This window comes from Pistacia vera, unplaced genomic scaffold (assembly GCF_008641045.1).
Source record: "Pistacia vera cultivar Batoury unplaced genomic scaffold, PisVer_v2 Contig833, whole genome shotgun sequence".
Lineage (NCBI taxonomy): Eukaryota > Viridiplantae > Streptophyta > Magnoliopsida > Sapindales > Anacardiaceae > Pistacia > Pistacia vera.
The window spans coordinates 332,883-357,027 of record NW_022196705.1 but is presented as its reverse complement, the minus strand read 5'-3'; the positions used below and the strand labels follow the sequence as shown (position 1 = coordinate 357,027).

Genomic DNA, 24,145 nt, shown 5'->3' with positions numbered 1-24,145 from the left:
GAGCTTCCGGTTTGCAAAGATTTTTCACTCAAGGCAAAAGAGATTCTGGTGGCATCATCTGAAAAATTTGGGCTTTTATAAGGACTATGAACCGGCGTTTACCACCCCTCGGAATCAAAACAACGCTTTCCTCTCTCTTCGTATTAAATGCGCCCCACGCCACAGTTAATATTATGATAAGAGTTGTCGTTTCGGGCATGTCATGCAATTAATGTTCTGCCAAAGCAAGAACGCGTTAGCACACAACGCATTGAATGCGCTTGGCAGACGCTTAACACGCGCAGAGCGCCTGTCAACGCAGAAACAGCTTCGTTACATCTCCATCCCTAAGGTACGGTAAGGAACACCCGATGAAGTCAGGACGCTTGGGCGATGGCTGTCAGGTCGTTTGGACGGGGTTTGTGTGAGGTCATGTTCGCAAAAGGCCCTATCCCGAGCTTCTTTCATTCAGGTTGGAATTGTCAGAACCTCCAGAACCTCCAATCGCGGCATGACTTAGTTTCCAAGGTTCGATCCTCAAACCTTAAAAATAGGGGACTTCTGTTATGCCTAGGAAATCAAGGGCTGATGTGGGAAATCACGTGATGGAGTGTGACCTGCTTCCGTCAGAACGGTAAGCGCATGCCAGCCTGCCAGACATTGTGGAGACCCCACGTGTCCATTTCCTGCTCCAAATTGCGTGAAATCAGTTTGGAAGGTGGGCAATGTGACATAAAGCCAGATTTTGTCCTGACATTCACACCAACCCAAGGATTTAATGATGATTACTTGCGCTCATCTCACTATAAAAAGGGGAAGACCCCTTCATTGAGGGGATTCGGCCTTTTTACACTCTGAACTATCTCTCTCTCTCTCTCTCTCTTGTATCTTTGTGTTTACTTTTCCCTAATCATTTGTAAGTCAGTCCGCTGTTGCGACCTGACCCACAATACTAATACAACTATCAGTGGACGTAGGGCTTGCTACCTTAGCATCCGAACCACTTTAAAAAGCTATTATTACTACATTTACTCTACACGTTATTCGTACCCACGTGCGTCTCTTGGCCAACCAACGTTACGCACGTGTCGATTAGTTAGTGTCAAAATCACGCATCAACAGTTGATAACATATGATTAATTCAGTTGACATATATTAGAATCATTTTTTAATCCTCAAATGTTTTATAATTAATTTATATGCTATTTAAAAAGAATATTATCATAGTACTTCAATAATGGTATAGAATAAATTCAATAAGATTTGAGATCTAAAATGTGGGATAAAGGTTCATATTTGTGCCCAACTTATAATCTTATTGGTAACGTCATTTATGTTTTAAAAACAATAAATTAACATAAAAATAACCTGATATCCCATTAAATAACTCTTAAGGGTCTGATTGGGAGCTTTTTTTCCATTGGTTTTGAGGGGTTTTTAATTGGACTGGTTTTGAGATGTTTTTAAACCATTACTTGCCAGATTTTTTATGCTCTGGTTTTGACTGGCTCAAAACGCCTCATAACCAGTGTAGTGTATTTTTGTGGGGTTTATAAAACACCCAAAATCGGGGTGTTTTGGTTGGTTTTAAAATTTTATTCCACAAATATCCTATCCACTATAAAACTATCCCAATTATATATATATATATATATATATATATTAATCACATTATGCAAGTCTTCAACCATATTAAATATAAAACAATTTTAAGCAATCATTAAAAAAAAAAAATTATTATTAAAATCTCATTTCTAGATGGTTTCTTGGAGAAGTAGAGTTACAATTTTTCAATCATTCTAGATGTTGTAAAGAATGGCGAAGAATGATAAGAAAACTTTATCACATTTGAAGTAATAAAATACTAATAAGTAGAAAACAAATAAAGAACTCTTACCTTACAATTGAAAAAACAAAACTCCAAAGTACTAGTTAGAGTTAGGGTATTTTTATAGGCATATATATAAATTTATCATTTTAAAAAACTTTTAAAACCGCTAGAAAATAAACTCCCAAACACAAGTTGGATGTTTTAAAAACTGCTACTAAAAACCCTTCAAAACCATTACGATAGTTTACCCTCAAAACTGCTGCAGTGGTTTACCCTCATAACCGTTACCATGAAACTTCCAAGCGGACCCTAAAAGTTAAGACCTTTTTATTTTATTTCTCAAGTATATATTTTCATTAAAAATAATTTTTGATTGATATAAAGATTAAAAGAGAAAAAGTTAGTCCAAGTTTTGACTTTTGACTGTTCAAGCGGTTGACTTGATTTAACGTGTATTTGTTTTACAAATTAAAATTTAATTAAATACTTTGAAAAATCCTATTTTACTTCTATTGTGATTATACCAACTATTTCTCACAAATTTTTTCGCACAATTTTGATATAATAGTTCGCAATTAATCAGGTAATAATTAATTAGTAAAATCCATACAAAACTCATGTAAAATCTATTATAAATTGATTAATTATGGACTAACACATAGAGTTGTGAGAGAATATTATTGGTTTAGTATTATTTGGATACACTATTTTGTTTTGAATAAATAGTAAAAAAGTAGTTGACCAAATGCCACGTAGACCAATGAAAACAAAAGACAAAAACAAATTTGTCTCCAGACTCCAATAATACACGAGTCCCATTCCCACGGGAAACTCGTGGGAAAGTCACGTGCCTCACCACCTCCGTTCCGTGCCCCCTTCCTAAAAGTCATAAACCAAATTCCTTATTTAATTAAAATTAATTTAATTTAAAAAAATAAAAATAAGACCTTGTTTGTTTGTTTGTGCATCAAACAAAACCAGAGAGAGAGAGAGAGAGAGAGAGAGAGAGAAGAGAAAGGAAACGAAATGGGTAAGATAGTTGAGAGAAGGAAGAAGAAGAGGAAAGGAAGACCTTCTCTCTTAGATCTTCAGAAAAGGACTCTCAAAGAAGAGCAGCAACAGAACAGCAAACCCAACAACTCTACCCAAAAAATTACATCGAATTACAGCTCTGCCACTGCAAATCAGGTCCGTCGATCCACGCGGCGGAACCCGAATCCGTCTCCGGAGAGAGTCGTGTCCGACGACGAAGATGAAGAATTGGGAGCTAATCGGCGCGAGAAGAAGCTGAAGCTGGTGCTCAAGTTGCAGAAATCTGAACAAAATTCGAATTCTAACGCCTCCGATTCGGACGAAAACTGTGCGCTTAATCACAAAAAGAGGAAGATCAATGCGATCGGAGGTAGATCTGGGAGTGGGGATTCCGAAAAGGTAGTTAATTATTTGGGAATTTGAAAAAAAGATGAGATTTTTACCGGGGGTTTTTGGGGGATTTTTTTTTGAATTAAAAGCGCGAAATTTTTACCCGAGGAAATTAATGTTTTAACGGTATTTCTGAAAGTACCTTGAAGTTCGGGCCTTTGTGAGAGAAAGAAAATTTGCGGGTTTGAAATTTCTAGAAACTTCTGTTTGACTTTGTATTTTTATTTTTGAAATTTGGGCACTTTTGATTTTTATTTTCTTCTTGTTGTTGATTGAGTAATTAATATGACTTTATTTTTCACAAAGATTATATGATAATAATACTATTTCAGTTATAATAATAATATGACTGTCAAATCTGATAAAAAAAAGTTGAATTTTGTCTTTTCTTTTTCAGTTATTAGTTCACAGTTAACTGTGTTATTTTTTTTGCCCTTTCTTGAACTTTGAATGCTAAGCCACTTTACTTTTTCTATTTTTCACAGCTATTTTAGTAAGGGAGAAGATTTGTTTGTTATTAGCTTATAATTAATTTCTTTTTTGTTTTAATTTTCTATTTATTGTTGGGTTTTTTTTTTTTTTTTTTTTTTTTTAAATTTTCAGGGAGAGAAGTCTATTTCCGGTTCGAACCCAACCAATAACAATCAAGGTTTGCTCATATAGTCATATATGATGATGCCCATTTTCTTAAAATGCCTTTTTTCTGGACTTTTTCCCGATGATCTCACGCGCCCATTTGCTAAAAAAAGGCATTTTTTTTTGGAACTTTTTGATGTGATTATTGGTGGATTTGTGCAGGGGCTTTGTTGGAATCGGGACCCTCGACGCCTTTACCTGATGAAAAGCTTTTACTGTTCATCCTCGATAGGCTTCAAAAGTTTGTATTTTGTTTTCTGTGCGTTTTGTTTGATATCTTCTTGTAGCTTCTGTATTCAAGTTCACTGAGTTCTGTTTCTTTTCAAATACTTGTATTCATTTAGGAAAGACACCTATGGCGTCTTTTCTGACCCAGTGGACCCAAAAGAGGTATGTTGTTAACTTGTTGACACTTTTACTTTAGCAGTTATATATTATTATTATTATTATTATTATTATTTTCTCATTGATGTCTGTTTTATGCAGCTTCCAGACTACCATGAAGTCATTGAGCATCCCATGGATTTTTCAACTGTTAGAAAGAAACTATCTAATGGAGCTTATGCCACCTTGGAAGCATTTGAGGTTGGTTTACATGCCTGTGGCTTGTATCTTTAAGAAATCTGATATTTTCGTCCATTCCGTTTTCTTCTTTGCTGCTTTTGTTTGTATTTGGTCTGTTCTTTGGTATTCTTTTCGAATGTATTGTATAATGGAACAAAGACACCTGTTTTCAAACTTGAAGTTAGATATGCTTCTTTTTTACGAAAGATTGACGTTGTGAATGCTATTCTGCAAGTAAGGTTGGCCTCTTTGTTTGTCGTTCATTTCAAGAATTAGTAGCTCATTAGCTGCATGTATTTCTTGTTTAATTCAGTTGAAATAATCCCCTTATGAGGGCTTTACTAAATGTTGATGCTTTTAATTGGTAGAAAAAGCAGTTAAGAGTGATGCAAGTCTTGTTTTAGTGGTCCCAATTAATTTGAGTATTTTGAACTTTGTTTTATTGCTAATTAGTCATGTATTGACGTATTCTCTAAGTTAATAAAATATCTTATGGCACCTAGCCCTTGGAAAAATGGCGACAATTCGTAGTTTTGATTGGTAATACTCTCTGAAAATTGTGAATTTTAGAATGAGGATCAGCTATATTGGTTATGGAAAAAACTGCTGTAACAAAGTGACAACACTGGACTCGGCTCTTTTATAATTGATTTGAGAATTATTACGACAGCTAATGGCTTCATAAAATCTGTAGTCTAAAAACTATTTCTCTCCTGTCAAAAAGAAATTATTTATTTCTCAAGGTTACTGGATCTCCCATTTGGTAATTGTGAATCCTGTTAGGAGGTAGAGTCTTTGAACTGCAGAGTTGGTAACACGATCTAACCCAGGAAGAGTAGATGTTGTTTCTTAAATAATCAGTTGTATTCTTCCCTTTTTTTGGTTAATGTATAGAACCATACCTTCATCTCTGATATGATCTGTGTGCACCGAACAGGGGAAAAGAAAGATGACATGACCTTGTCATATATGGTTATAATGCTGGTTTTTTTTTCTTTCTTTCTGGTTGGGTTCATTTCCAAAATGTTTGGGCTCAATTATTTGTCCTTTTCAAGATCTTCTGGATAAAGTTGTTAGTCTGTCAATTTAATGATATTACTATCTACTGACTTGGTGCTTTGGGTTTGGGTGTTGAAGGAATGAGGGGGCTAATACAGCCGCTAGTCTTGTATCTTGCCTAGCAGGAAAACGAATGACCATTTAGTCATTTATCCTTACCTTGAACAGTAAAACTTGCTGCAAGTATTTCTGCTCAAGATTGTATGGGATATTTCCTTATTCATGATGCCTTCAAAATTATACTCTTTGATTGTTTCACACTGAACCTGGAAATAAATAAGTAAAAGATTGGCCATGTATGAGGTCATTAGCTTATGTTGTTGATGCCTTGGAAATCATATATACATATTGCCAGAATACGGGACTTCTGATTTTGGAGAATTGACATTTGATTAAATTATCGTGCAGAAAGATGTTTTCTTGATATGTTCCAATGCAATGCAGTATAATGCACCAGATACCATATACTTTCGACAGGTAAAATCAACTAAACTCTGAATATTCCATGTTCATGCTGTCTTATGTTCTCTGAGATTGGGTACTGACTTCCAGGCACGATCCATACAAGAACTCGCAGTAAAGAATTTTGAAAATCTAAGGCAGGACAGTGATGATAATGAACCAGAAACTAAAGTAGTAAGAAGAGGGAGACCACCAAGCAAGTGGAAAAAGCCACTGGGCAGGCCCCCCTTGGAGCGTGCTCGTTCGGAGTTCACCGATGCTACTCTTGCTACTGGGGCAGAAAACACTATCTGGTCCAATCATGATTTAAGAAAAGGACCCCATCATGCAGACAAGTCTGGGATTGCAGAATCATCTGAACGATTTTATGGTTCTCGCAATGACATTCACAGTGGATGGTTGGCTGAGAACAAATTTGAGAGAAATGATGAAGGTACTGGTTTAGCATTAGTGTGGGCTAGTCTTTTTCCTGCCTTAAAACTTTGGTTGTCCAGTTTTATCACAAATGTCAAGTTTCTAAAGGAGGCGGACGTTTTCATCTTTTCTTTCAGCGGCAATGTCAAGGGGTTATTCCATGAAGTATGGAAAAAAACAATTTGTACCTGATGAGAACAGGCGCAACACATACTTGCAATTTCATCTGTCAGCTGGTGGCCGGGAGCAATCTGTGTTCACTACTTTCGATGTTGATAGGAAGCAGCTAATGGCTGTATGTATCTTACCCTAGTTGATTTTCTATTAAATTCATTGAAAAGGGATTACTGCGGTGCATTGAGTCCACACATAGGTCTTGGACTATTCAAAACAAAATACCCTAGAATACACTTCTCCGTAGCTGGCAATAGCAAAGGAAAAACAACAAATTAACAAGATTGGACTTAAACGTTAACCTCGGAGAATAATTATATAAACTGTTCACAACTTCCATGTGTGGGTCCATGCACGCATGTGCTGCTCTTTGTTTTTTAGTGGCCCATTTTACATTGGATTTTTTACCTAGCATTTAATTTGGTTAGAATTGACTTGTTCTTGCATGTAATCAGGTAGGGCTTCATTCGGAGCATGGTTATACTAGAAGCCTAGCTTGTTTTGCTGCAAACCTTGGACCTGTTGCTTGGCGAGTTGCTTCAAAAAAGATAGAAAGGTGTTTGCCCGTGGGGATTAAGTTTGGCCCCGGATGGGTTGGAGAAAATGATGTCACACCACTGAAGCCGATAATACTTCCTTCAATCCCTCCAGGCCTACCGTCTTCGTTACATCCCTTCTTCATTCCTGAAAATTCTTGTTCTGCTACCACAGCTACCATGACTGAATCAAAAGGAGATAAATTAATGGAGAAACCTGAAGCACAGGATTTCTCAGGGAAGCATGTACCTCCAACACTCTCTCCCTCGGACGGCCATTTAAGAAAGCCTATCCCTACATCTGCCATCAACTCTTCATCCCTCTTTGTTGCTAATCCATCGTCAGAACCCTGTACTGAAAAATCAGAAGTGGTTGCTGGATCAAATTCCCATACTGGATTTAACGTACCGGACAGCAGTGTGGGAGCAATCAACACAAGGCCTCCCATTCATCAGAGCCCTGCAATTCATCCCGGAATGAATGGATTTAACTGCACACATGGTTTTAACCTCCCAGCTCAGATGGGGAAACTAATTGGGGCTGCCAGGTCCGGTGAATTCAGTTTTCAGCCATCTCAGATGCTTGATAGGGTCTCTAGAACTAATACTAACTTTGTCCATCCAGCGACTCCAAATTATTTGAACTCAGAAGATTCCAAGTTAGCAGATAATTCAAATACAATAAATCATGGTAGAGCTTTGCCAAATTCAGAATGTGATGCATCAGCAGTGTCGACACCAGGGCATCATCGCCTGACTTGGCAGGGGTTATCACCACGTTCGAAACCGGATTCTGGTTTGTCACCAAAACAAAAGTCAGATTCAGTCCCACCTGACCTAAATGTCAGGTTTCATTCTCCAGGATCTCCTGGTTCTAGCAGAGTAGATTCAACTCAACCAGATTTAGCATTGCAGCTGTGATAATAATTGAGTTAATTTTTTCCTCCTCTATTTGATTAAGTTAACCATAGAAGGGTGTTGTTGATGGGGTGCTGATTAGAGCCACACGCAACTGTATTGTAAAAGAAAAGAGTAGATTATTCTTGTACAGATTAATGTATCCTGATTTGTAGGTGTAGAAGCAGAAAAAGATGTCATTCATAATAATTGTAAACCGTTAATATGATGTAGTCAGAATTCATTTTCAGATGATGTAAGATTTTTATTTCATTTTCTTATTAATATTTCAGAATTGTTGTCAGAATTTACTCGAAAAAGAGTACATACTCGTTGTAGATTCCACTTTTCTATTGTTGATAGTCTCTCTCTCTCTCTCTCTCACATGAAGCTACAAGTCATGTCACTTTTGTACGAAAATAGAAAGAGGGTAAAAAACAATCAACTTGGTCTTGAGTTTTACAGGTTCATCTTTGTGGAAATAAATTACTGTGATCTCTGAGAGTGGATAGATATAATTGTTTCAGGCACTTTTTTCTGTTCTTGTTAGTAATCAGTGCCAGGTTTCCTCGAATGTTAAGTCTTTGTCCACTTCAATTTAAGCAAATCAAAAGGGGTTCTTTATCTTTCACTCTCTTGCTTTTCCAAGCAAGATAATCAATGGCTAATAGCTTTATTAAAGAACAACCAGTGGGAAGCTATCAATATATATAATATGTCACGTCTCAATTCGTTGGTAGAAGAAGTTTGAGATTTACTTTATACGGTTTAAGTCATCATGTTTTGGATGAATTACTCAAAATCAAAATCCCCCGAGTATACTCTCTGACTGGTTGTTTTTTTAGAGTAGTATTTTGAAAAAAGTTAAATTGAATTATTTTTCAAAATTTAATAAAGTAGAATTGGATTTTAAAAATATTAAAACAAATACATTTTTTGAGCTTTTAGGATAAGATAATTGAATAGGATAGAGTAATAATAGTGAACTAAAAAGGTCATAATCTCAAATTGAATAATATCTAATTGGTCAGACCCAAGATTTGAAATAATCTCAATAATAATAATAATAATCTCCTTATAATGATCAATCAATTTAAGCTACAACCGCGTGTTACATAGAGAAAAAAGAAAAATAAGGTGGCAATACACTTTTTTTTTTTTTTCCTTTATTGGAGTGTCTAAGCCTCTAGAACTAGGCGTTAAGTAAAAATTATAATGGTCATTCTTATTAGGGGTCGAGAGCTCGAGATAAATCGAACTTAAGATATTTTGAGTAATACACTCAAGAGTCCTAACTGATCACTCAGTTACTAACGGTGTTGACAACACAATACTCTCTCTACTCTTGAAAGGTCTATTCTGGTTTGTAAAGTTTTCAATTAAATAATTTATATATAATATGAATTACATCCTCTTTTCAATCATACTTGTCGTAATTTGTAAGTAACGGTATTGTTTTATATGGGTAAAAAAGATGCAGAAAGATGAACCTCATCTGAAATTATGATGAAATTACAATGTATTAGACCCCCTACAGTAATGGTCTAATTTTCTTTTAGATAGAGATGATATGAATCTAACCAGAGTTTGAACCAAAAGAGTTATTTGAGATTAAAATTAGAGTCAAGACGTATGGAAGTCTTTGTGATGACCGATTGAATAATCATCACTGAAATCGGCTAGAAATGATCTTAGAACATAAATCTTTAGTTTTACGATTGCTGACAATCAGCAAGAAATCAAGTATTAGAATGAGAAAGATTTTATAGAGACGAAATCGGAGGTTAAAATTGTGGTGGTAATGAGAATTTTTACCACTGAAATGGGTCCAAATGGGTTTTGGATAAGAATGAAATATTAACGGAGGAAAGGGCCATTAAGTCAAAACTTAGGTGGGAAAAGGTCGTTTAAGAAAGAAATGGTCAAATATGGAGGCACAAACTCATGATAAGGGTCTAGAAATTCAAAATCGTGAAATCAAATCCACGAATTATAGAAGGCTATAAATATTAGACTCATTAATAATTCCAAAAAGGGAACTTGTGATTTGTACATTCTGGTTTTTTTAATGTGGGCACAAATTACAGACTAAGGGAAGCTATCTTTGCTGGATTGGATAATGAAATCATTTCACATCTTCCTTCTGCCACTGAAATTCATGCCTTGGAATTGGCCAGAATTTAATACATTAAAATTGGGGCTGCTAAATCAGCTGCTGGGGAGTCCAATTTGGGGGGCAAAAAAAAAAAAAACTAAGAAAAGGTGTTATCTTAAGTTTTATGCATCATTATTATAAAATAAATATGCAAGCTTTTAGCATGAATCTTGGCTTTGGAGACAAAGTTATTCATTTAACATGTGCCCATATATATATATTTTTTATGATCAGGATGTCTAGATCAGCTTCTGCACACCTTAATTAATTCTTCAGAACCCTAGAACTATCGATCGAGTAAGCTCCAATGGTCACCCCTTTTAACAATCGGGAGATCATGTTAGATCTTCCTCTTACTCTTTTATCATCCAATAATTCTTATGAGGACCTAATATCCAGACTTAAAATTCGAATCTGAATTCGAGTTAACATATATTTATAAAATTAAGTGGACATTTGACAGGAAAAAATTACTGTGTTCAGTAATTTATGGAGCTGAAATTGCTTATCATTTGTTTGGTGAATGGAATGAAGTAAGGAAAAGCAAAAACAAAAGCAGAAGTTGTTGAGATTATAATAGCAAAATGTAGCATACATTTATTGGACCAGCTTTTAGCTTCAATTAATTTAGTTTGATTTTCCATTCTATTCTATATCTTTGACAGGCCATTTTCAAAGACACGGCAGTTGACTTGGAAACAACGAAGCAGCTGAAGTCTTCATTTACCCGCGAAACTATTTTTACAATTTTTCTAAGACTCGGTCTTCTTCACTCATACCTTTAATTAATGCTGTATTTTTCAATTTCTTCCATTTTTTTTTTTTGTTTCACGGTTAAGTTAAATAGTAGTAAAATCACAAAGCCAGAGTCAGAGTCAGAGTCGGAGACTTTTCATATAAAATTCGAAGGACTACAGGAAATTCAAGTCTTCAAAGTTGAAGAAACGATAATCCCATTTGCATTTGTGGCCTGTTCAAAGTTTTGAATAAGAGAAAGATTGATCAAAGTCTGAGAGTTGAAGAACTCTAGATCATCATTATTTGTATTATAAACAAGTTTTTGATATTGTTTTCTGTTTTTCGATTATTTAGTTGAATTCAACCTGGATAGGAGCAGTCTATTTTCTTGCTGCTGTCTGCTTTAAGATTCAACAAAGAAGAGAAGAATTCTTCAGATGGGCATTTGCTGGACTTCTCCGGCTAATGTTCCTGCAGCAAACACTACTGATCAGCTCAGTAGTGCAGGTATTTCACCATATTTTATTACCCTTTGTTTGACTTTCTTTAAGATTTCAAATGGGATATTGATTAGGTTTCCAATTTCTCATCAGGGTTTTGTGTTTTGATCTTTATACGCATTGAATTGCTTCAGTTGTTGATGTTTTTTTATTTTCATACTCTTTTCATTTTGAGTTCAATATGTATTGATGGCAATTACAATTTGGTAAGTGCAGTAGGGGCATCTCAGACCAGCCAGACGGTGTCTTCGGGGACTTCTGGGGCGAGCAATGTGTCTCGGAACAGCCACTTCTCAGCATCTAGTGGAGATGATGTTTTTCCCACTGGGCAGATCTTGCCCACACCAAACTTAAGGATCTTCAGTTTTGCAGAACTGAAGGCTTCAACTAGGAATTTCAAAAGTGATACGCTGCTCGGAGAGGGAGGATTTGGGAAAGTCTTCAAAGGTTGGCTCGATGAGAAAGTGCCAGGGAAGAGCGGAAGTGGAACTGTAGTTGCTGTCAAAAAACTGAATTCTGAGAGCTTGCAAGGATATGAAGAGTGGCAGGTGACCCAACTAAACTTAAATATTCATGTTCAATATTATTGGTATATTAGATGTATGCACAAGCTGTGAGCAGGAGATTATAATGGATAGTAGTAATACTCTTCTAACAAACTAAGAAGATGCCGAAAAGGAGATTGAATGTGCATCTCCTGTTCCTTGATAGCCTAAGATAGGATTGATGTAAAATAATAAGATCATGCTCACTTTAATCATCAAAAGAACTGAAAAAGATGTTTGCAACTTGGTGGAATTCATCTGCTAGGTAACATTTGTTTCTATTGCACTAAAAAATAATCAATAAAGGCAACCTGCCAATAGAAAAATTGGTTATCTTGTGGAAAATTGATATGTTCTTTGGATAAAATATGACATGGGTAACACCCAAAAGGTGGAAAGTGATGGTGCTTTTTGAAGTTAAATGGCACCAATAGGTCCAAAACTCCAAAGTGCCTTTTCTTTTGTTTTACTTTTACCTTTTTCAATTTATATCTTTCTTCTTCTGGGAAGAAATATCATGAAAACTAAGAGATAAGCCACTTCTAAGAATTGTATATTATCTTCTCACATTATCCCTTACAGTTGTAAAGACAAAGATGTTTCCATATAATCAACCTGCACCTCCTGCTTTTTCTTGTAGTGCTTTCAATTCAGCATCATTTGAAAGAGAGTAAATGGGAAAGTACTGTTGTAGTTTGTATACCCAGTAGATCATTATTAATGATGAACTTATCAATCTAATAGCTATGACTTTTGGTTGATGTGTTACCTGCATAACCACATAAGCATTTGCTGAATTAATTTCCTGTTTCACCAGTTTTCTTAAACATAAAGAAGTTTAAAGTTTATTAACACATCGGTATTAATTATTTCAAAAGTTGTTTGGTTACCGGTGCAGTCGGAAGTAAATTTCCTGGGAAGGCTTTCCCATCCTAACCTTGTAAAGTTGTTGGGATATTGCTGGGAAGAAAAAGAGCTACTGCTTGTTTATGAATTTATGCAGAAGGGTAGCTTGGAGAACCATCTATTTGGAAGTAAGTGCTAATAGCCATGATTTGATGTCTAATTTTTCTAGCATTATGATATTTTTTAATCTGGTTCAACAAACTCAATATTTTCCTTTTCAGGGGGCTCTTTTGTTCAGCCATTGCCATGGGATATAAGACTAAAGATTGCGATAGGAGCAGCTCGAGGCTTGGTTTTCCTGCATACATCCGAGAAACAAGTTATTTATAGAGATTTCAAAGCGTCAAATATACTGCTTGATGGGGTAAACTTCAACTTCATATATAATCTTTGATTGCTAGGAAGCATTCTTAGAAGATGTCATTAAATTAAACATGAAAAATTAACTTGCTTAGTATTTTGTTTTATTGCAGTCCTATACCGCCAAGATATCTGATTTTGGCTTAGCGAAAATGGGTCCTTCAGCTAGTCAATCTCATGTCACTACGCGAGTTATGGGCACATATGGTTATGCTGCTCCAGAGTACGTTGCGACAGGTAATCTTCTGAATATATTTTGGTATGATCTTTACCTTTAGCCATTTGCAATGACATTAACATTCTGCTTATTAAAAACAGGGCACTTGTATGTAAAGAGCGATGTGTATGGTTTCGGAGTTGTATTAGTGGAGATTTTAACTGGCCTACGAGCGTTGGATACAAACCGTCCAGGTGGGCAACATAATTTGGTTGATTGGATCAAACCATACTTATCTGAAAAGAGAAAGTTGAGGAACACAATGGACTCTAGGTTGGAGGGGAAATATCCCTCTAGAGCTGCATACCAAATTGCTCAGCTTGCTCTGAAATGTCTCGAAACTGAACCCAAACATCGCCCTGCAATGAAAGAAGTACTCGAGACACTAGAACGGCTCGAAGCATCTAATGAAAAGCCACGAGAACCTAGACATCGTTCAAGTCGTCCTGTTGCTCAGCGACAAGGCCAACAGCCTTTGCCTTATCGATCTCCAATTCACGCGAGAAATGGTGTAAACCATGGCTATCAGCACCCGCCTCGTGTAAGCCAATTTTGATAAATTTATTTGTTAAAAGTGAGAGGCATTTTCTTGTGAATCATGCTGAGTATTGTTCATATATGATAATTAATTCCCTCTCCCTTGTCAATGTGAAGTTGAGTTTAATCTTTCATTGTAGCTAGTAATATCCATTCTGTAAATTGGTACTTTGTTTCTATCAAACAGAGTATCTGCTATTAATCCCTTCCTTTTTGATAGCAAATTTACACCATTAAGAAACAAGTAAATATCATGTATTAGGGGTATTCCTAATGGTTGTGCTGGGGATGAAGAAGTCAGATTTAATTTTTTTTTTTTTTTTTTATATGGTGTGTAATTAATAAAGGATTGAAAAGAAATATAAAGCTTTATCCCAATTGGTTGTGTGCCAGTTTGATTTACTAAAAATAATTCATGAAGTATAGGTCATGTTTGTTGAATAAGATAATTGTTATAAATATTTTTAAAATTAAATTACCAAAACTAGAATTGGACAATTGTATCAGGGTTAAGGGGAATATGGTCATTTTCAAAGACACGGCAGTTGACTTGGAAACAACGAAGCAGCTGAAGTCTTCATTTACCCGCGAAACTATTTTTACAATTTTTCTAAGACTCGGTCTTCTTCACTCATACCTTTAATTAATGCTGTATTTTTCAATTTCTTCCATTTTTTTTTTTTTTTTTTTTTTGTTTCACGGTTAAGTTAAATAGTAGTAAAATCACAAAGCCAGAGTCAGAGTCAGAGTCGGAGACTTTTCATATAAAATTCGAAGGACTACAGGAAATTCAAGTCTTCAAAGTTGAAGAAACGATAATCCCATTTGCATTTGTGGCCTGTTCAAAGTTTTGAATAAGAGAAAGATTGATCAAAGTCTGAGAGTTGAAGAACTCTAGATCATCATTATTTGTATTATAAACAAGTTTTTGATATTGTTTTCTGTTTTTCGATTATTTAGTTGAATTCAACCTGGATAGGAGCAGTCTATTTTCTTGCTGCTGTCTGCTTTAAGATTCAACAAAGAAGAGAAGAATTCTTCAGATGGGCATTTGCTGGACTTCTCCGGCTAATGTTCCTGCAGCAAACACTACTGATCAGCTCAGTAGTGCAGGTATTTCACCATATTTTATTACCCTTTGTTTGACTTTCTTTAAGATTTCAAATGGGATATTGATTAGGTTTCCAATTTCTCATCAGGGTTTTGTGTTTTGATCTTTATACGCATTGAATTGCTTCAGTTGTTGATGTTTTTTTATTTTCATACTCTTTTCATTTTGAGTTCAATATGTATTGATGGCAATTACAATTTGGTAAGTGCAGTAGGGGCATCTCAGACCAGCCAGACGGTGTCTTCGGGGACTTCTGGGGCGAGCAATGTGTCTCGGAACAGCCACTTCTCAGCATCTAGTGGAGATGATGTTTTTCCCACTGGGCAGATCTTGCCCACACCAAACTTAAGGATCTTCAGTTTTGCAGAACTGAAGGCTTCAACTAGGAATTTCAAAAGTGATACGCTGCTCGGAGAGGGAGGATTTGGGAAAGTCTTCAAAGGTTGGCTCGATGAGAAAGTGCCAGGGAAGAGCGGAAGTGGAACTGTAGTTGCTGTCAAAAAACTGAATTCTGAGAGCTTGCAAGGATATGAAGAGTGGCAGGTGACCCAACTAAACTTAAATATTCATGTTCAATATTATTGGTATATTAGATGTATGCACAAGCTGTGAGCAGGAGATTATAATGGATAGTAGTAATACTCTTCTAACAAACTAAGAAGATGCCGAAAAGGAGATTGAATGTGCATCTCCTGTTCCTTGATAGCCTAAGATAGGATTGATGTAAAATAATAAGATCATGCTCACTTTAATCATCAAAAGAACTGAAAAAGATGTTTGCAACTTGGTGGAATTCATCTGCTAGGTAACATTTGTTTCTATTGCACTAAAAAATAATCAATAAAGGCAACCTGCCAATAGAAAAATTGGTTATCTTGTGGAAAATTGATATGTTCTTTGGATAAAATATGACATGGGTAACACCCAAAAGGTGGAAAGTGATGGTGCTTTTTGAAGTTAAATGGCACCAATAGGTCCAAAACTCCAAAGTGCCTTTTCTTTTGTTTTACTTTTACCTTTTTCAATTTATATCTTTCTTCTTCTGGGAAGAAATATCATGAAAACTAAGAGATAAGCCACTTCTAAGAATTGTATATTATCTTCTCACATTATCCCTTACAGTTGTAAAGACAAAGATGTTTCCATATAATCAACCTGCACCTCCTGCTTTTTCTTGTAGTGCTTTCAATTCAGCATCATTTGAAAGAGAGTAAATGGGAAAGTACTGTTGTAGTTTGTATACCCAGTAGATCATTATTAATGATGAACTTATCAATCTAATAGCTATGACTTTTGGTTGATGTGTTACCTGCATAACCACATAAGCATTTGCTGAATTAATTTCCTGTTTCACCAGTTTTCTTAAACATAAAGAAGTTTAAAGTTTATTAACACATCGGTATTAATTATTTCAAAAGTTGTTTGGTTACCGGTGCAGTCGGAAGTAAATTTCCTGGGAAGGCTTTCCCATCCTAACCTTGTAAAGTTGTTGGGATATTGCTGGGAAGAAAAAGAGCTACTGCTTGTTTATGAATTTATGCAGAAGGGTAGCTTGGAGAACCATCTATTTGGAAGTAAGTGCTAATAGCCATGATTTGATGTCTAATTTTTCTAGCATTATGATATTTTTTAATCTGGTTCAACAAACTCAATATTTTCCTTTTCAGGGGGCTCTTTTGTTCAGCCATTGCCATGGGATATAAGACTAAAGATTGCGATAGGAGCAGCTCGAGGCTTGGTTTTCCTGCATACATCCGAGAAACAAGTTATTTATAGAGATTTCAAAGCGTCAAATATACTGCTTGATGGGGTAAACTTCAACTTCATATATAATCTTTGATTGCTAGGAAGCATTCTTAGAAGATGTCATTAAATTAAACATGAAAAATTAACTTGCTTAGTATTTTGTTTTATTGCAGTCCTATACCGCCAAGATATCTGATTTTGGCTTAGCGAAAATGGGTCCTTCAGCTAGTCAATCTCATGTCACTACGCGAGTTATGGGCACATATGGTTATGCTGCTCCAGAGTACGTTGCGACAGGTAATCTTCTGAATATATTTTGGTATGATCTTTACCTTTAGCCATTTGCAATGACATTAACATTCTGCTTATTAAAAACAGGGCACTTGTATGTAAAGAGCGATGTGTATGGTTTCGGAGTTGTATTAGTGGAGATTTTAACTGGCCTACGAGCGTTGGATACAAACCGTCCAGGTGGGCAACATAATTTGGTTGATTGGATCAAACCATACTTATCTGAAAAGAGAAAGTTGAGGAACACAATGGACTCTAGGTTGGAGGGGAAATATCCCTCTAGAGCTGCATACCAAATTGCTCAGCTTGCTCTGAAATGTCTCGAAACTGAACCCAAACATCGCCCTGCAATGAAAGAAGTACTCGAGACACTAGAACGGCTCGAAGCATCTAATGAAAAGCCACGAGAACCTAGACATCGTTCAAGTCGTCCTGTTGCTCAGCGACAAGGCCAACAGCCTTTGCCTTATCGATCTCCAATTCACGCGAGAAATGGTGTAAACCATGGCTATCAGCACCCGCCTCGTGTAAGCCAATTTTGATAAATTTATTTGTTAAAAGTGAGAGGCATTTTCTTGTGAATCATGCTGAGTATTGTTCATATATGATAATTAATTCCCTCTCCCTTGTCAATGTGAAGTTGAGTTTAATCTTTCATTGTAGCTAGTAATATCCATTCTGTAAATTGGTACTTTGTTTCTATCAAACAGAGTATCTGCTATTAATCCCTTCCTTTTTGATAGCAAATTTACACCATTAAGAAACAAGTAAATATCATGTATTAGGGGTATTCCTAATGGTTGTGCTGGGGATGAAGAAGTCAGATTTAATTTTTTTTTTTTTTATATGGTGTGTAATTAATAAAGGATTGAAAAGAAATATAAAGCTTTATCCCAATTGGTTGTGTGCCAGTTTGATTTACTAAAAATAATTCATGAAGTATAGGTCATGTTTGTTGAATAAGATAATTGTTATAAATATTTTTAAAATTAAATTACCAAAACTAGAATTGGACAATTGTATCAGGGTTAAGGGGAGCATATATGCGCAATGGACCGACCCTGGAAATATATAATATCTATATATGTATATTATTATTATTTTTTTTTTTTTATGATGGGAGTTGTTTAGACTAGCTTACTCTCACCTCAACTAATCTCTCGAGACATTATAATTGTCGGTCGGGTAAGAGTTCTGACGATGACTACCGTTATTAGCAATCAATAAAAGATTGAACTTAGGACCTATTGATTAATACACCCAAAAGTCCATATAGAATCACTTGATCAACCAGAGGTGGTTGGCTTTGGAAGTATCATGTGTCCGTAATTTTAGAAATAATCCGGGCTTGTAAATGGCCTGGATCTGAGCAAAATAAAAAACTCAGCCTGAAGTTGTCCGGGCCCGGCCCGGCCCATCTATTTAACGACTCAAAGTAAACCTAATAATCTACTGCCTCAGTCTCTCCCTCCAAGCTTGAAGCTTTGAGCAATTTCAACAATGGCGTCAATTCTATCAAAAAAGCAAAAACAGCACACGCTGAAAGAGCTCAAAACGCTAGGGCAACAACTGCTATCATCAAGAACACACATAAATAACTTGCCTTTACTCCTCACATTCATCTCTCCGACGTCGCCGCCGCAGCACCTTCTTGAATCGATCCTCTCTCTACAGTCGTTTTTTACTCCTGTTTTGCCGCAGCTTCCTCCCTCTTCTTCCAAAAAAAGGAAAATAGAAGACTCTACGAAGGACGGCCATGAGTTCATTTACAAAACGTGGCTCCGTTCCAAGTTCGATGAGCTCGTTAAGTCGCTTATTCAAGTTTTGGTTGCGCCACAATCAGAGGACGCTGTGAGAGTGAGTTTTTATTATCTTTCTTTTTTCGTTCTGAGTGATTCTGAATATTTTGTTTTGGAAAAAAAGTTATATTTGAATTTGATGTTTTTGTGTTGTTTGAATTGGTTTATTAGGAGGTTGTGTTGGACACTCTAATGGAGTTTGTTAAGTTGGGGAATAGTGGAAGGTTTCATTCTGCTATATACCATAAGTTGCTTCATTCTATTGTAAGTTTGTTGGTTTCTTTTGTATTTCCCCAAAATATTTTGGGGTATATTGCTTCGAAGACAAACCTCCGGAGTAAAAGTAATGTTTATTGTTGATTGTTCGTGATTATTTTCATCGGCAGGTCCACTATCCGGAGTCCGTTGATTTTGTTACAGATTTGCTAGCGTCAAAGTATTTCAAGTACATTGACGTTCGGTATGATAATAACTCTGTTTTATTTTTCTAGTGAATGTTTTCAAGTGTTATGACTCTGTCGCACTGGGTAGAGAGTTAATAATGGTTACTTCAGTTTTTATGACGTTTTCAAAAGCCAAGTTATATGCATTTTTAATTTCTTTTTCTTGGTACAGTTATTTTACCTATATCAGTTTAGAGAAGCTTGCTAGCACTTTGGAGGCAAAAGATATTTCCGGTATGTAGCTGCTGTGCCTCTTGTTATGTTTTTTCTTTATTATTTGTCTGTTTCTCTTTTTCATTGGCTTTGTCAGTCAGTTGATTCGATTCTCCTTGTTAGATGATAAAACTGTGAGTGCAGATGGCAACGTCGAGAGTTATCCAAGAGCAAGGTTGGTTTTCATGATATGTTGTTTTGCCAATTTTTAGCTGCAAGTAGCACTAACATTAAAAATATATTATTTCACTGGGCTTTGTGAACTTTTTATTTTTCTAGTTCAACTGTTGTCATAAGAAGTAATTTACAGAACAAACTTAATAACTGCTCTTTTCTGGCAGCATAGAGCTTTCCATTCACAAGATACATTATATTATAGCAAACATTCCATCACCAGAGGGCAATAAAGAAACACTTGAACATGAAATGTGGAGTGGATCAGGTGATTGCCTGCCATCTTTTAATATTGAGGATGTTCTACTTTTTCCTGTCTTTTCCAGGGTTTAGTTTCTACTTGATTAGGATGCCTTTAGTTAAAGTGTTCTTGTTGGTGTATTATTAGGATTTTCATCCAAAGAAGGTGATCTTAAAGCAGGTTTGGAGCTGTCAAAAGCAGAACATAGAAAGCTTAAGACTGAGAAACACAACAATGATGTAAGTTATCATCAGTTAGTTACTTAAAAGATTTTCATGCCATCAGCTTCATTTATGCTTCTAATTCATTTGTTTCAATGAACTAGATTCTTTATCCTTTATTTTCCAGGCTTTTTTTTTATTGAGTACTTTGTGCATGTTCAGGTGTTATCTGCTGCCACCATTGCCAAAAAGATGAAACTAAAATTCACCAAAGCTTGGATTTCATTTCTTAGGTTACCACTTCCAGTTGAAATATACAAAGAGGTAAACCTCACAGCTCTCACTCTGCATGTATTCATATTATTTGCAAAGCAAAGGGGGGTTGAATTTAGTTGATACACTTGTCACTATTTTAAGAATTGAGATTATTCTTCAAAGAAACTAAGTTTTATGGCTTTCATTTGCACTTGACTGGAAGCTAAACTCTAGTCAGGAGCGTGGATAGTTTAACATGTGATGCTAAAATTTGGTGTCTATTTTTATTGATTTACAAAATTGTCAACTTCCAGTCTGTTTCTATCTATCAGAATAACATTTATACAATGAATCCTATATCTGTCTTAAAGACTGTTTAACCCAAACTGTTTCTGGTCATGGATTATTATCATATTCATTCATAAATTCTGAGTTGGGTTCCTTTTTAAAATATTTCAAAATCATATCTGGATGATTTCTCTTTAGCATTTATTTCCCCATTTCTTGATACAAGATATGTTTTTATGTCCTGTTTGATTATTATTATTTTTTCTCACCTCCCTACTTTTGGATGCACAGGTTCTTGTTACCCTCCACCAGGCAGTTATTCCATATCTGTCTAATCCCCTCATGTTATGGTAAATTGACATACAAAAATCTCTTTTCTTTATTGAGATACAACATCTTTTGTCTCACCTACTATCGACAATGTGCAGTGACTTCTTAACTAGATCATATGACATTGGTGGTGTTGTTAGCGTCATGGCTCTTAGTAGTCTCTTCATTCTCATGACACAACACGGTTTAGAGTACCCCAACTTCTATGAAAAACTTTATGCCCTGTTGGCACCTTCTATCTTTATGGCGAAACATAGGGCCAAATTTTTTCAGGTATTGCAAATTCCTAAGTAGTTCAGTACAGATCTCATGTGAAGTTGACACTAAATATCAACTAATAATTTTTTGGTCCTTTAGAAGTGTAAATTCATTTTTTAAGGAAAAATTGGTTGAGGTGAAATTTTTTTGCTGCAGCTTCTTGACTCTTGCCTGAAGTCACCACTTCTTCCAGCATATTTGGCTGCTGCTTTTGCAAAAAAATTAAGTAGACTGGCACTTTCAGTCCCTCCTTCAGGAGCATTGGTTATTATAGCATTGATTCACAACCTTTTGCGGAGACATCCTTCAATCAACTGTTTGGTGCATCAGGTAGCAAGCCATTCTTATATTTACTACCATTGTTTTTATCTGTCTAATTAATTCTTCTGATCTTGGTTAAAGTTTCATAAATCCGAGCAACCTTATATTTTCAGCTTTACTTTAAGAAATTTTTTGTTCTTGTTCTGGTTTCTTAATTGCATCGCAGCTACATTTTTGTGCATGGAATTGAATGACACACTATGCATGTTTTAAATGAAACTGTTGTTATTTGAGCAGGAAGATGGCAATGAAACTGAAAAAGATAATTCTAAAGCTGAGAAGGAGAGTGCTGATAGTGCAGATGATTCTAAAACTGTGACAAATATGTCTGGCCAAAAACCTGGCATTGATCATTTCAACAATGAGGAGAGTAATCCTGTGAAGTCTGGTGCCTTGAGTGAGTATTCTTTTTAATTACTTTTATGAATTCTTGTATTCTATAGTCGGATATACTAGCACCTACTTGGGGAGTGCAGGCAGTTGGGATGCCATTTATTTGGTGTTCATATGTCACTTTTGTCCACGTGCACCTCTTATTTCAATCATCTGCTTAACCATATCTTCATTTTGGGACTCAGCAAAATTTTTATTAGTACTAGCAGATCTAATCAGAGAACAGAGCAACTTTGAATGTTTCATCATTGAACAAATAATCATCTAGATTGTATAAATTTGTTAGTGATGCCATCCATATATTGAGCTGATGAACTAGGAAGATCGTGGTCCCTTTTCTAAGAACAGTAAGGTTTGCTAAGTTACGGAAACATCTTAACTAAAGAAGAATACTGAATAGTGGATGGAATACATCATATGAGCCTTGATTAAGCATGGATCACAATGACAATTATTACTTTTTGTCATTATGTATAAATTCTTAAAAGTCAACAAATTGATTCTTATTGCTGATGACATCTCCACACACACAGTTGTACCCAACTTCTTTTCTTGGCTACTTTTGTCCGGTTTATTTATGCAATGTGTTTATATTTTACTTGATTGTGGAAATTCGTTTCTTCTAATCTTTAAGTTTATGTACTAAATGAAAAATTCTTCAAACAGGAAGTTCACTTTGGGAAATTGACACCCTTCGTCACCACTACTGCCCACCTGTATCAAGGTACATGCTTGATACCTGACTATTACACATGCCACATACAATCTCCTGAAATATTTAATGCTTATGCTTAATATTAAATTTCATCTGCGGTTAGGTTTGTTTTGTCACTGGAGAATGATTTGACGGTTAGAGCCAAAACCACTGAAATAAATGTTGGAGATTTTAGTTCTGGTTCATATGCAACAATATTTGGAGATGAGGTAAAATTATCATTTCTATGTCAATTTGCCAAGGTTCTATTATTATTTCTTCTTATGTATTAACATAAATGCAAAACCTGTCTGCTTCCACTGATTGTCACTTCTGATTTGTCCTGTCACGCAACTGATAAAATTTGGTGGTCAAGCTGTTGTCAATACACCTTATAATAGCTCTTGTAACTTATTGGACAGTTAAAACTGCTTTAGCGTATCCTTGTCTGCCATGCTTTTTCCTCAATGTTGGAGATAGGTTTTAAATCTTCAATCAGATCCAAAATCCGATCCAGATTCCCTGAATTGTTTTACCCGAAGATGTTCTAACTCTTCCTCTAGTTGGGCTAGATTGGGGAATAAAGTATTTCTCAAAATTTTGCGTGCTCCAAATTGCAGATTAGGCGAAGGGTTAAACAGGTCCCGCTGGCGTTCTACAAAGCGACACCCATCTCCTTGTTTTCAGATGCAGATTTTGCTGGGTGGACATTCAAATGTGAGGAAACGAAGGAAAATAATGCTGGGAATGTCACAAACATTTCTGAAGAAAATAATCACACTGCTGCAAAACGGCAGTGAATAGAATGCGCATGAACTGCATTTTTTGCGTGGTTGTGATTTACTAAAAACAGATCAATTTTGTAGCTTATGAAAAGTTTTGGGTAGTTTATAATTTGGCTTGTAATTTTGCCAGAGATGTAGATGTAAAAGCAAAAACCAAAATTTGTTGAGAGATACGTGAAATTAGTCATCTAACATCTGTAAAGATGTAACATAAATAGATGTGATCTCAAAGGGTTTGAACAAAATGTACCTAAAATTTTATAGAAATGGGGATTCAAATCGAACTGTACTCCATCTATTTTTACACTTGAAAACCTAGCATGTGCTTAATTTATTTCATTTACTGGCCTATCTGGCCATTTTCTGTTCCAATTGTTAATTTATTATATATGTATAAGTTGTCGAAATATTAAGAGTAAACCGACTTTTTTCTATATTTAAATAATCGTTTAATGATATTTTCTTATCCATTTACTTTTAAAATACTATTTTATTGCTCAAATTTATATTCCGATTCTGATATTGTTGCATTTTTACATCACCATTATTCCTTTTTTGGATCATCACTCATCGAAACTTTTCAAACTATACTCTTATTGATCCTTGTCAATTGTCAATAATCAAACGATTAAGGTTTGTGTAATTGTCTTTTCCAAATCAAATTCTAATCAATCTCAATCACTAAAATTCAATCTTCTATCACCAAAAGA

General features: G+C 35.5%; 4 protein-coding genes across 4 annotated transcripts; all 4 read left to right on the top strand.

The window, feature by feature from the left end:
- Positions 1-2,778: 2,778 nt before the first annotated feature.
- On the top strand, positions 2,779-8,281 carry LOC116118054 (bromodomain-containing protein 3-like). Its single transcript, XM_031404031.1, has 9 exons — positions 2,779-3,241; positions 3,836-3,881; positions 4,031-4,109; positions 4,213-4,258; positions 4,355-4,453; positions 5,900-5,968; positions 6,044-6,386; positions 6,505-6,662; positions 6,997-8,281. The coding sequence occupies exons 1-9, from the start codon at positions 2,837-2,839 to the stop codon at positions 7,996-7,998; spliced, it is 2,247 nt and encodes a 748-aa protein (XP_031259891.1). The 5' UTR covers positions 2,779-2,836; the 3' UTR covers positions 7,999-8,281.
- Positions 8,282-10,969: 2,688 nt separating this feature from the next.
- On the top strand, positions 10,970-14,156 carry LOC116118058 (probable serine/threonine-protein kinase PIX13). The gene is made up of 6 exons (XM_031404039.1): positions 10,970-11,374; positions 11,584-11,915; positions 12,811-12,946; positions 13,040-13,182; positions 13,292-13,415; positions 13,497-14,156. Exons 1-6 carry the CDS (start codon positions 11,305-11,307, stop codon positions 13,949-13,951), a joined length of 1,260 nt encoding a protein of 419 aa, XP_031259899.1. The 5' UTR covers positions 10,970-11,304; the 3' UTR covers positions 13,952-14,156.
- Positions 14,157-14,487: 331 nt separating this feature from the next.
- Positions 14,488-17,827, top strand: LOC116118047 (probable serine/threonine-protein kinase PIX13). Its single transcript, XM_031404021.1, has 6 exons — positions 14,488-15,045; positions 15,255-15,586; positions 16,482-16,617; positions 16,711-16,853; positions 16,963-17,086; positions 17,168-17,827. The coding sequence occupies exons 1-6, from the start codon at positions 14,976-14,978 to the stop codon at positions 17,620-17,622; spliced, it is 1,260 nt and encodes a 419-aa protein (XP_031259881.1). The 5' UTR covers positions 14,488-14,975; the 3' UTR covers positions 17,623-17,827.
- A 634-nt stretch (positions 17,828-18,461) lies between these two features.
- LOC116118046 (nucleolar complex protein 4 homolog B) lies at positions 18,462-23,719 on the top strand. The gene is made up of 15 exons (XM_031404020.1): positions 18,462-18,937; positions 19,051-19,143; positions 19,266-19,339; positions 19,495-19,556; positions 19,659-19,710; positions 19,877-19,977; positions 20,098-20,189; positions 20,334-20,435; positions 20,946-21,004; positions 21,083-21,257; positions 21,399-21,572; positions 21,801-21,960; positions 22,623-22,680; positions 22,775-22,880; positions 23,271-23,719. Exons 1-15 carry the CDS (start codon positions 18,581-18,583, stop codon positions 23,448-23,450), a joined length of 1,845 nt encoding a protein of 614 aa, XP_031259880.1. The 5' UTR covers positions 18,462-18,580; the 3' UTR covers positions 23,451-23,719.
- The last annotated feature ends 426 nt before the right edge of the window (positions 23,720-24,145 follow it).